The following is a 12,755-nucleotide window of genomic DNA, read 5'->3' as shown; positions in this document are numbered from 1 at the left end:
TCAATCAGAGTAAATGATGCTCTATCAGGCAGACTTCTCTTATAGGTTAGTTTGTGGAAAATAAGTTCCATGTGAGTTTTCCTTTAGTATCAACACACAAAAAAGCTGTAGCATGAAATGGTTGAGTTCATTTGCTGACATCACATGTCCTGCAATGTGACTATTACACACACTGTGATGTCGATGCTGAAACAATACACTGTTCAATTTTATAAATTATATAATTTATATTCACTTTAAATATGATCTTCAGTTGAATTCACCATTTGAGCCCCTATACAGTGATTACATGGGAAACATAACACTATCATTATACTGATTTATACAAATAAGATTTACTCACTTCAGCATCCATTTTCTTGAGGTCTTGTATCAGTAGTGGCTCATTTTCAATCAGGATTTCATAGAAGATATCTTTTCCTTGAACTCCACTGGATTTCAGTGGCCCACTGATGAGCTCCCTCATCTTCTCCTCAGCAGTGGGCAGAATCATGATCTTATCATAACTCTCTTGTTGGATGACATTTCGGTGGAGGAGCTCATTCAAAATGGGTTCAATGTCGCTCACTCTCTTGATCAGCTCAGACCGATGTTTATCCACAAAGTGTTCATCTGAAGAAAGAAGGTAAAATATATTCTACAATGACTGATCTATATTTATAAACAGGCTATCATACACACAAGCCTAGACACACACACAAATGTAATGTCTGAAATGTATCCAGAATGTAAATTGACTCATATACATACTTAAATAATACAAACGTAACAGACAAATTACGACAGATATCCAAGTGGATATTGGTCTTCTAATAATAGCTCTGGGTGAGAAATAAATCAAACATATCTCCTAAAAAGTCAAATGAACAAACTCAAGTTCAGCCTGGTTTAAATATCAAGCCAAGCAGTAAATTAGTAACAAAGTAAGTTTATTGACAGATTCAGGATTTCTAAACAATCTGATCAGTGACTGACAGACAGAATACAAAGCATTTAGTGGGATGACTGAATATATATATAATAACTGTGCACCTACCTTCTGCCATTGTATTTACATCAGTCTCTGCCGCTGAGGATCAAGCAGCTGCAAACAATTTGAGGAAAAATTTGACTTTAGAACAATGTATTGCTCTTAAACTTTTTGCACACCTCTGTCATTTCATATTGTACATATATGTAGTAAACAAAATGTTGTCTTGCTTTAACAATCAGAGCACAAAGACAGAAAGTTAAGAGTTATTCATTAAAACACACACACTCCACACATTGTCAGACTTGCCTGGTACAAATGGTCAAAAAACATTTAAGTTTGCACAAAGGAATGTGACAATCTGAAACAGTTTATAAAGCCACCAGGAAAAAATGGTAAATGGCACATAATGATGCACATCATTGATCCACCACAAAGGTACAAAGCTTGAGTCAGATCAGTCAGATAGGACACGTGATTAAAGATAGGCTGCATGATTACTGATTGACCAACTGATTACCTGCTCAGTCAGAAATATGTCAGAAAACTGTGAAAAACTATTTTTGATAAATTGTCCAAAACAGCAAAAATATTTAATGTCATGTGATATGAAAGGGAAAGGCAGCAAATTCACACAGTTGAGAAGCTTAAACAAGATAATATTTGGCACTTCAGCTGATTATTATAGTAGTTACCAATTAATTTACGGACAGCCCAGGAAAAAAAGACTTTAAAAGCAAGTTTAACTGAAGGAGTTTACTTCTGAATATTCTCTAAAAAGTAAACGTACATTAGAAGTAATAAAAAGTAAATTTCTCACATACAGTTTCCTGGAAACCTTCAATAGACATGACAGCTCTGTGCTGCTGCTACTTTCTCATCAATGCTAGGCTAATTAAGATAGCATGACCGTTAAACACACACTCTCTCTCTCTCCCTCACACACACACACACGCGTACACACACACACACACACACACACACACACACAATTCACGTTAATTACCGTCCTCATAAATAACAATTATAATTTAACCGTCGTGTTAAATCACTTTAGCAAACTAGCTAACCGTTAACCGTTGGAAATACGAACGTTAGTGTTAGCTAACTCGAAAATGTCTCTTTAGTTTCAGACTGCTGAGAAGGAAGTAGAGCTCTGGAAGTGAAAGTAACTGAAACAAAGCTAATGTTATGACTTATTACCTTATAGTAGCTTCAGTAGTCGGAGAGTACGTTCGTCCACTTTTGTTAAACTGAAGAAAACCGTTCAACGTTTTATTTAAAAACAGTTTAACCGTGAAGCAGCTCTGCTCTCCGGTGTTAACGACAAATCCTCAAGCTGGACTGGAAATGATACGGAAGCCCTAAAGGGCCATGGCTTCACACATTTAACTTCTCCAGTTTTCCCGTGAAAACGATCTTCTTCTTCTTCCGTCTGTATGCCGGTGTCTGTTTTAATAAATCTGAAGATTTGTAAACAGAGTAAGTTTCCTCCGAGCGCCATGCAGCTTTCCAGCGCCTCTGTGTGTTACCTCTCCATCTTCTTCCACCTCACAGACTGAGCCCATACAGTCTGCAAATCCAGCTCGCACCTACTATTGTCACAATATACTATTTTTAAGAAACCCCACTCAGTCAACATTTAAAATAGCAATCACAAGATTTTATTTATAAATTTCAAAATAGAGAGCATTCTGAATGACCAATGAAAAGCATTCTTACTGAGCAGAATTAAAAGATACAAAACCGCATAAAAAGAATATTTTCAACAAAATGAAAGTTTAAACCAACTTTAAAATTTACAGATAAACATTCATAATCAAGTATGTTTTACAAATTTACAAAAATAAAACACACTCAATTTGATAAACATGTCTTGTTTTCTTCACTCTTTTATTACATGATCATCTGATTTTTCTGCAGCTGGTTTCTAATCTTTGTGAAATCTCATCTCATGTCATCAAAATAAAACAATTAAACAGGCCTCACTGATCAGGGAAGACACTGCACACTATATGCATGTATCTAAATGGTTCAATGTGCAGAATTGTGGATGATCTCTTGGCAATAACTGAATATATTTGAATTAAGATTTCATCAGTGTATTATCACCTCAAACTAAGAATGGTGTTTTTGTTACTTGAGAATGAGCCTTTTACATCACCAGAGGGAGTGAGTCCTCTTTAACACCATGTTACAGCAGGTCTTGTCCAGAACAGACACAAAAATAGATAAAGAAAGAATAAAAGAAAGCGGTCATTGTAGGTTTGGAAGAGGAGACATTAGAGAAGAACACATTTTTTCAGGCATTACCAGCTTTCAGAGAACCACATAAGAGCTTATAGTGACGTAGACAGAGCGCTGATTTTCTAAATGTTTTGTGGGACGACAAGAACAATTTATATACATAAAAGTAACAAATGATAAACGAATAGAAAAAACAAACACCATGCATGAAAAACAAGTGCATAGACATAATTATATATGCGCAGAATCAAAATAAGAAATAAAAAAATACGTCTTTGAAAACCGAGACTTTGTGTTTGTAAAGTTGCCCAGACTGAAGTCAGATATAGAAATCAAAATATGTTTATTATTATAATTTTCTTATTTTTATTAATCGCTGTATTGGTAATGCCTCTGCCATTTTTAATGGTAAACCAACAGTTTTATCATAGTTATTAACTTTGTTATTAGTTTGTTTTTGTTTTTTTCTTCATTGTTAGTTTTTTTAAATTTTATTTTATTATATATATATATATATATATATATATATATATATATATATATATATATATATATATATATATATATATATATATATATATATATATATATATATATATATATATATATATATATATATATATATATATATATATATATATATATCTCATTGATTTGCTCAGAGTTTAGGGGTGGGTATTTGGGAGGTGGGTAATTAGTGTTTCTTTTTTAATGTAATGGAATACATATGTTGAAAGTAATGCACCTTGTTTAAAATCAATAAATATAAGTATACAAAAAAAAAGAAATCAAAATATCACACTTTCTGTTCTGTAAGTGCAGACTTACAAAGTTACAACCTGAATTTACATTGTAATTAATGCTTGATGATCGTCGTCATAACTTTGAATCTTTGACTGGCTGTTTGGTTTGATCACTGACACATTAGTGGTTATTAACCTTTTCGAGTCGCGACCAAGTCGAGTTTAAGATGAATTACACAAAAGAGGAGATACAAAACAGGATATTTCCATAAATTCTGTTCTGTCAATCTGCAAAAATATTAGGTTCAGGTGTTCACAGCAGTTATGACTCCTTCCTGTTGAGATCAGCGACCAGATATGACTCCTCCTTTTTAAGGATTCTGAAGAAGACGTGTTTGGCTGCCTGACCTCCAGCTTTCAGGGGGCCGCTGAAGAGTTTCCTCATCCTCTCCTGAGTGGTCGTGATAGTCCTGATTGTATCATAGTCTTCTTGTTGGATTACACCTTCCCTGAGGAGATTATCCAGTATTGGTCCTGTATTGGACACTCTTGCGATCAGATCACACTGGTGTTTATCCACAAAGTGCTCCACTGAGAACGGAGAGGAGGAGAAACACTTTCATCAGGTTAATGTCAAGTATCACTTTCTTTAAAAAGAGAAATACAATTAATATCACAAATGTATGTTGGTAGTTAGTCACTTGGAATTGGAGAGTAGAAAAGTCAACATTAATTGGTGTAGTTTGGTTTAATATCAAATGCAAAATACTTTCTTGTGAGAAACTTGACAATTTCACTGATAAGAAATATTCAAGAGGGCAACTTCACAGGAAGTTTAAAGGAAAAACTTAACCAATAATTATATACAATTGATTATTTAGCAAATGAATTGGCAAAGTGAAGGTTACTGTGAGCAAACTAAGCATACACATCAATGGCAGAATCCACTTCCTTATTTCAGGCGGATACATTTTGTTGTAGCACCACATGTAAGCGTAATTTCTTGAAAACACACACTGATAAGCCAAAACAACAAAACCACTGACAGCTGAAGTGGATATGATTGATAATCTTGTTACAATCAAATGTGCTGCTGGGAAATGTTGGGACTGGTATTTGTGGATGCCTCTTTGACAAGCACCACCCACCCAGATATGGTTGCAGACCAAGTTACCCCCTCATGGCAATGACGACCAGTGTTATTAACTTCATCTGTCAGCGGATTAAATGTTGGGGCTCGTGATCGGTGTAGGTTACTGGCTTTATTTAACAAACCGCCCTTGTGATTCGTTTTTGATTCCCTCTTTTTTGAAAAAGGGAGATCCAGGTGTTTGTAAATTGTCTCTGAAACTGAATGTAAAGCAGTCTTGTCACTCTGAAAGTGGAGTTTTTCTAACTATAATTAATTTCAAATGTCTTACCTTGTATAAGAGCAGAACTTTGGTATTCATCTGAAGAACAAAAGCAAGAAAAATGCAGATGTAAAGACAATATGGATATGTAGCTGATCCACTTCTGCTTATCATACATATTCAATAAAATGAAACTCTTACATTGAAATCATTCATAGATTCTTGTGATAGTATTTGACGCTGACCTTTTCGAAGTGCACAGGTCCATACTGGCTGGTGCTCATTTTCTTTTGTGAGCTTGAGCGTGAACTTTCTGTCTGGATTCTCAACATACACTTCAAAGAAATTTGGGTCTCTGCTTTCATATCTGAGCTTTAATTTCTGTGGGGAAAAATTATATACATGATACATTTTCATGCTTTAAAATTAGACAATTGTTGGTGCAGTTAGAAATAGTGTAGTGAGTAAAGTTGGATAATTTTGCCTTGTTGTTTTAACTGATTGTCATCTTGTAGCAGTGGTCCTCAATAGGTGTCCATGAAATGTTATTTTAGTGCATATTTTTGTATTTTTTCATTATTGCATGTGGTATAACCAACCTCAATACATGGACCCTTGAGTCATTGAAAAAAATCTTTGTGGCCCTTTAAGATTTGTATTTGAGTACCCCTGTCTTGTAGTATCAAACTCATTTCTGAAACAAAGTTCATCCAAAGATTTAAAAGCAGTTCAAACCAAACCTCAGGATAGATTTCTGCACCATCCAAATCTGCTGTGAGGATGAAGCGATCACGCATTTTCAGGGACTTCTCTGGATGTGGCTTTTGGATCGCTCTGTATCCAGATGAAAACTGTCTCCTGTTCAGTTCCTGTACAAGAAAAAATACAAAGAACAAGGTTACAGATATCAAGTTATCATTGTCTGTCTGTATTTTATACAGTTTAAACAGATGTCATTCAGTGTCTTCTTATAATTCCTGTTGGTGACAGTAAGATGTACAATAACCTGTTGTAGTCCAGGATCACACGGGATCAGATAAACATGGAGCGTCAGGAATGCCGTGTTGGTCTTATAAATCAGCACTTTACAGTTTATTCTCACTGGAACACCGATTTTCATCAGGACCGCTCTTGGAGAAAAAACTGGTTCTGATAACTTGACATGCGACGATGTGACCTCAGCCACTTTTTCCACAACGTCTCCACAGTCATCGATGTGTAGGACTGCAAACTTGTGTCTTATTTCAGGGTTGTCATCTGCACAAAATACAAGCACACATGATCAGTGAAGAGGAAAAGATTAAGTTAGATTTTTTCACATGCTGTCAGAACTTTTAAGTTTATAAATATATTATTTTCTTCATGTTCACTAACCTATGCAGATCCAGTGTGGCAGGAACACTTCATCCAGCTTCCCAGCATTGACTGTAATGTCAATAAGGGGACCTGCAAGCATGTATTTCATGCTCTTCATCCTCTCCATAGGTTCCTCCCAAGAGCAAAACTGGTACTTAAAACTGACCTTCTCCTTACAGACCCAGCGCAAACCAGAGACACTGCATTCAAAGTTTCCTGCCTCAGACTGAAGGCTGAGTCGTGGGACAGAAAACAAGGAAGGTTGTGTGTGTTTACAAAAAAGTGTTAAGGGGACAATGGAACAAATGTACATAAATGTGCCTTGTGTTTGCAATGATATAACCAGTAACAGCACACAGAAACATTTGAGTTTTCTTTGTGTAATAAATTCCAAGAACCAATCTTAATATTTCCTCTAGTTCCAGTTTACTGTGACACAGTATGTATGATGTTATTTTTACCTGTAAGTTGGAGCCTCATCTGCATCTGTACTGTTCACTTCAGGTTCAAGTTTAGTCCAGTCACTGGAGTCCTGCTGCAGAACAAGATCAATTTAGAAAATAAGTGGAAAGGACTTGTTTTCCAGCATCATGTAAATGAACAAATAAACTTAACAATTTAATGAACAGAAGGTATTACCATAGCACTCCCAATGTCCTTACGCTCGAGGCCTCTGGAAGGACCTTGTGAAGACAAATAGGATTTTCTTTAAACAACATTATGTTGATATATAAACTTCTATGGTAACCTCTGATAATGTTTACTGGTAAAACATGATATTCCACATAGATCTGCTAGCCAAGCATCTCCAAACTAATTAAATCTGATTAGTCTGGAATCTCTTTGCACATTTTCCATTTCAAAGGATCAAGTTATCAATGGGCAAAGACAAAATGCCTCTGGATGCAATGGGATAGACCTATGACCAATCAGGGCAAACTTCTTTGAGAATCAATTTATTGATCTGAACAACTTTCTAAGAGAGAAAGAGTCCAAATTTTGAGAAAATGTTTCCCGTTTCTTTACTCCTCTGTGACAGTAAACCCACAGAGTGTTTCTCTGAGGAGAAAAGAAACAAAAATTGACTCAGATGGTTATAATCTAATAATCAAAAAGAGTATAATCAACTTTAAAAAGATTCACTTACTTTAAAAAGAAACAAAAAAACTTCTGCATTTTCACAATCTAAAGCAATCCAATATAAAAGCCCTGAAACAAATTCTTACCTCATTAAACTTACAACATTCAGTTTTTGTTGATACAGTCTGAGTTGTTGATTTGATTATTTCATTATGATTTATGAGATACTTCTTGTCTTCTTAGTCTTACCTTTGAGTCCTGAGCTGGGCTTTGACAACCTCTGAACCAGATCATATCTGCTTCTGTCCATTAAAACCCTCTTGGTCAGCTCCACAGACTGTTGGCTGTAGGTCTGCAACATGCCCATTTGGTAATGTGAGATGCCTGGGAGGCCTGTCAGGATGTCGCTGTCCTGCAGGAATCATTTGAATTCTTTGAATTCCTGTTGTTTCAACTGTGCCAGCACATCCAAAAGCCTCTCTCTGTCTGTTGTGATTGTTGCTCCCTAAATAATTCACATAAAGGGATATGATTTCATCGATAGTGTTTGTGGATAATATCAAAGCTCACCTGAATGCAGCATCAGTTTTGTGAGAGCCATCCAGTTTAAATCATGTGTTTAATTTGCATCACATTTTAAAAGAGTGGATTTTCAACCTGAATCGTATTGAATGAATGAATGTGTTGTGGAAAGTCAGACTGATGAGACCTCACTCACTTTCTGCATCAGTTCAGACAGGTGTTCATCCACAGAGTGTTTGTCTGACGAGAGAGGAAAGAAAACACGTTGCATGCTGTGATAAGTTACCCACTGCCAGATTTTATATTAGAGCAGAACTTTTCTTCCCTTCCCACTTCTCTGTTTTTAAATCAATCTGTGACTTTCATTTAAGATGAGCCTCTAAAGTTAACTCCCAAAGCAACCTCTGTCAGCTCAATAGTTACATAGTAAATCCAAAAACACCAGGCTGCAGTTTCACATATTAAGGGCAAGGTTATAAATGATTTGATTTCATTTTTTTCAAACCGAGAGCAAGTACGATTATGAGTACAAATATTTTCATTTGTGTACTTTCCAATACTGAGTACTGATACTTCTACCACAAAAATAACTATTAGGTTACAGATGCACTGCATTGGAAGACAGATTTATTTTCTTCTCTGCTACTTACAACAAATGATAATGAATCAAATAAAAATGAATATAAGTATAAATCATTTCCTGTTTCATCAAAAAGTCTTTATATTACCAAGCCTCCCCTTTTAACAAAATGAAACTTGGCAAAATAAAAATGAAATTTGACAAATTAAACAATGAAACTTATTACACAGTTAACACAGTCAACTTAATATCTCAATTAAACTATTGCACCGTCTCCACATTTGAATCAGTGTGATATATATTGAAGTAGCCTAGTAGCTGTATCAACATCTGCATGTAATCAAGAACTGACAAACTGTCAAATCAAATAAAGAATATTTCAAAAACATTTTGACAATATTTATTGTCACTTAACATTTAATTATACAGATATATAACACTGTACATTTGTATTATTTCCTTCTGTCTTTAAGGAAAAGAGGGGCTACATTTAAAAGTAAAATAGTGAAAATATATAAAATAGCTTTTTAAAAATTGTGAATCTTAAAATAAAGTTTCATTTTTGAAAAATAACATTTTTGTGTCTGCTTCCCCTAAAGTTTCAGCTATTGCACTCCTGGACAACCCCTCCATCAGTAAATCAATCAGTCTTTTTGTATTGACCAAAAATCCAAGCAGCTCTGGGGGAACATTCATTAGCTCTTAGAGACGCCACGTGGAGTTATTTTTTTGACTCTGGCTCACTGTCTTGCTCCATCTGTCACACGCTTTTCACCTCTTTCATCTGTTTGTGTTCAGCAGTGGTGGGCGAATCGAGCCAAATATCGATAATATTGATACAAATGTTGGTAATGATATTGATCGATATCAGTGTAATGAGATTGATACTTTAGTTTCAGTTTCTCTCTTGTATGCACTGCTGTGGTTTTATCAAAGAGGCGACCTGGCTGTCCGTGTCTGTGTGAGTGCTGCTGCTTTCAAGTACTGCTCCTGTCACAGCGCGAAGCAGGCACACTTTGCTGCTCCTCCTCCTCACACTTGTGTTTTGATTTTGTACTTTCACGTGACTCTGTGCTGCTGGCTGAGCCTGCTTGCTTGATTGTTTGCCTGGCGCCACTCACGCGCCGTGTGGCTATATTTTCAGGCAGAAAATGAAACAACGTGAAGTTGTATAGTTTGTGAAACGGCTGTAAGATACAGTGGTTACACAGCAATTATATACAAGCACATAAAAAGTCCTGCAAGTGAAACAAATGAGCTACAGAAACGGAGAGAGGAGAAGAGAAATCCTCCAACCCCTGGCCCCGACAGACCCCCACCCTAAGGCAGAGGTCACTGGCAGAGAATATCCAGTTAGATAATGGTGGTCAAAGTAATACTGTTCACAAGTAAGGTTCACTTACTTTAAAAAGAAACAAAAATTTGCTGCACCTTCACAACCTAAAGCAATCCAATGCAAAAGCCCTGAAACAAATACTGACCTTGTTAAAACGTAACTTTCAGTTTTTGTTGAGACAGTCTGAGTTGTTGATTTGATTATTTCATTGATGATTTATTGATCCACGCCCATCCCTTACGTTTTGTTATTACGGAATATAAAATCTATTTATTAGACCTTCATAAGACACTTTGTCTTCTTAGTCTTACCTTTGAGTCCTGAGCTGGGCTTTGACAACCTCTGAACCAGATCAGTCCTCTTCATGACCATTAAAACCTCCCAGGTTAACTCCACAGACTGTTGGCCGTAGGTGTGAACCATCTGATTCACCATATCCGCTCTGTCTGCTCTGTAACTCCACATCAATGAATCTGGGAGGACCTTCTTGGAGACAATCGACAGCAGAATTTCCTTGAATTCCCCGAGCTCCTTGTAACTCAAATTATTCAGGGTTTCTAAAAGCAGCTGTTGAACAGCTGCAATTGTTGCTACCTGAAATAATCAAAACATTTGTGAGACATTTATTTAATCAACTGGGGACAAATACAAATATGTCTTCAAAATGTTAAATATGATGATCATTTTTAGCAACTGTTGAAGGAATACTGTGTTGTATAAAGTCAGATGTGACATTACTCACTTTGTGGATCAGTGCAGAGCGATGTTCATCTGCAGAGTGTTTCTCTGCAGAAAAAGGGTAAAAAGTCACTCATTACTGATGACTGGTCTAACAGCTTTAAATAAAAATGCACAAAATTACAGTTACATTTCCTCAACAGTGACATATACTTTGTCATTTCTACCCACTCTCTTAGTGGTAATATATTCTGTACACAGCTAATGTGTCTTCTCTACATTATGAATCTTATCATTTATAAAGTAAACAGAACACAAAGCTTAAAAACTCAAGACATGTTATTTACCAGTTACATGATTTTAACATGTTTTTATCTTTATTGTCTTACTTTTGGATCCTGAGCCTCTGTCGGACAACCTCTGCACCAGATCAGTCCTCTTCATCGTCATTAAAATATACTTTGTCTCCTCCAAACACTTTTGGCCGCAGATCTGCACCATTAAAAACACTGTGTCCTGCACGTGTGCTGTCTGTAGCCACATCAATGGGGTGCTTAAGAAGTGTCTGCAGAACTCAGGTTGACTCAACAGGGCATCTCTAAACTCCTCGAGCTCTGCAACACTCAAATGTTTCAGTGTTTCCAAAAGCAGCTCTATAACAGACTCCATCGATTCCACCTGTTAAATTCAGAGAAAAAATGTTCATGAGATTAAAGTGTGACTTCTCAGCAAGGATGATGGCAAATGTTTCTGTTCATATCTCATCAATCTTTCTGTTTAAAAAATATCAATCAATATCATCAATCTTCTTCATCAGCACATATAATTCAATTGATCACATAAACTGTTTTTATTATGTGTATACAGTTCTTTCGTCCTTATAAAATCAAATTAATTAACTTTTACAGTTATTTTATTTCTGTTTACAGGTTCATGATTTTTTTATTCTACCTGTTGGAGAGTTTCCTAACGTGAACATAAGAACAAACTGAATGATGCTTCAGTTCTGACAAACCTTCAGATGAAAATAAATAATTTGTTTTTACCATCATTCACAATAATCTTCAATATCATAATCTAATATTGAAGATTATAGTGAATGATAATTAAAAACAAATTAATATTAATATCATTCTACTTCTATTGCATGCAAACTGTTATGTTTAAACGAGTACTCGTAATAAAAATAATCATAAAAATTATAATAAAATAATCACATATATAAATGTCATTAAAAATACATATCACAATTTCAAGGTGACACTTTCAAATTTCCTTGAGATATAAAAGAGATATTCAGTTTACAATGATACAAAACAGAGAGAAGAAGAAGATCCTCACAAATGCTGGAATCAGAGAGCGATTAGCATCCCTTTTAAAAAAATTACTCAATTGATTTATTTTATCATCAAAATGTCATGTCATGTCTTTGTCCGTAACCGCTTATCCCTTTCCATGGGGTCACGGGGGTGTTGCTGCTGGAGCCAATACCAGTCTTGTCTCAGGGCGAGGGCAGGGTACTCCCTGGACAAGTCGCCAGCTCATCACAGGGCCCTCACTGATGAGCAATGTGGGGTTCAGTATCTTGCTCAAAGACACTTCGACATGCAGCCCAGCCTTGCCCGGAGCTGGGATTTGAACTAGCGACCTTTTGATCACTAGTCGTCCTGCTCTACCCACTGAGCTACAGCCGCCCTTGTCATCAAAATGTTCAGCTTATCAGCTAACAGATCAATTATCTTAGTTTCAGTTTAAAGTCAGACAGATGTGACATCACTCACTTTCTGGATCAGTACAGGCCGATCTTCTTTGTGTTTCTCTGAGGAGAGAGGAAACATATAAAAGACTCATGAATGATTAATTTAACAACATAATCAGACTGTGAGACTAT

At 35.9% G+C, this 12,755-nt stretch overlaps 1 protein-coding gene across 15 annotated transcripts in view; it reads right to left on the bottom strand.

The window, feature by feature from the left end:
* Nucleotides 1-12,755, bottom strand: part of LOC119005785 — a 66,121-nt gene that overhangs the window by 16,877 nt on the left and 36,489 nt on the right. Inside the window, exons 26-37 of one of the 15 annotated variants that reach the window (XM_037073733.1) lie at nt 12,646-12,683; nt 11,254-11,542; nt 10,929-10,972; nt 10,498-10,780; nt 7,308-7,351; nt 7,130-7,203; nt 6,687-6,901; nt 6,319-6,569; nt 6,053-6,181; nt 5,558-5,693; nt 5,382-5,411; nt 3,836-4,551 (exon numbers count right to left, since the gene is read on the bottom strand). The exons of the other annotated variants lie outside the window; for them this stretch is intronic. Coding sequence (XP_036929628.1) covers nt 4,283-4,551; nt 5,382-5,411; nt 5,558-5,693; nt 6,053-6,181; nt 6,319-6,569; nt 6,687-6,901; nt 7,130-7,203; nt 7,308-7,351; nt 10,498-10,780; nt 10,929-10,972; nt 11,254-11,542; nt 12,646-12,683 — 1,802 coding nt within the window. The 3' untranslated portion in view covers nt 3,836-4,282. Of the gene's footprint in view, nt 1-3,835; nt 4,552-5,381; nt 5,412-5,557; nt 5,694-6,052; nt 6,182-6,318; nt 6,570-6,686; nt 6,902-7,129; nt 7,204-7,307; nt 7,352-10,497; nt 10,781-10,928; nt 10,973-11,253; nt 11,543-12,645; nt 12,684-12,755 lie in introns of those variants that run through there. 15 annotated transcript variants of the gene reach the window in all.

This window comes from Acanthopagrus latus, chromosome 17 (genome assembly GCF_904848185.1).
Source record: "Acanthopagrus latus isolate v.2019 chromosome 17, fAcaLat1.1, whole genome shotgun sequence".
NCBI classification, from domain to species: Eukaryota; Metazoa; Chordata; class Actinopteri; order Spariformes; family Sparidae; genus Acanthopagrus; species Acanthopagrus latus.
Note: the sequence above shows the minus strand (reverse complement) of the source record. Positions and strands in the feature narration are given on the sequence as shown.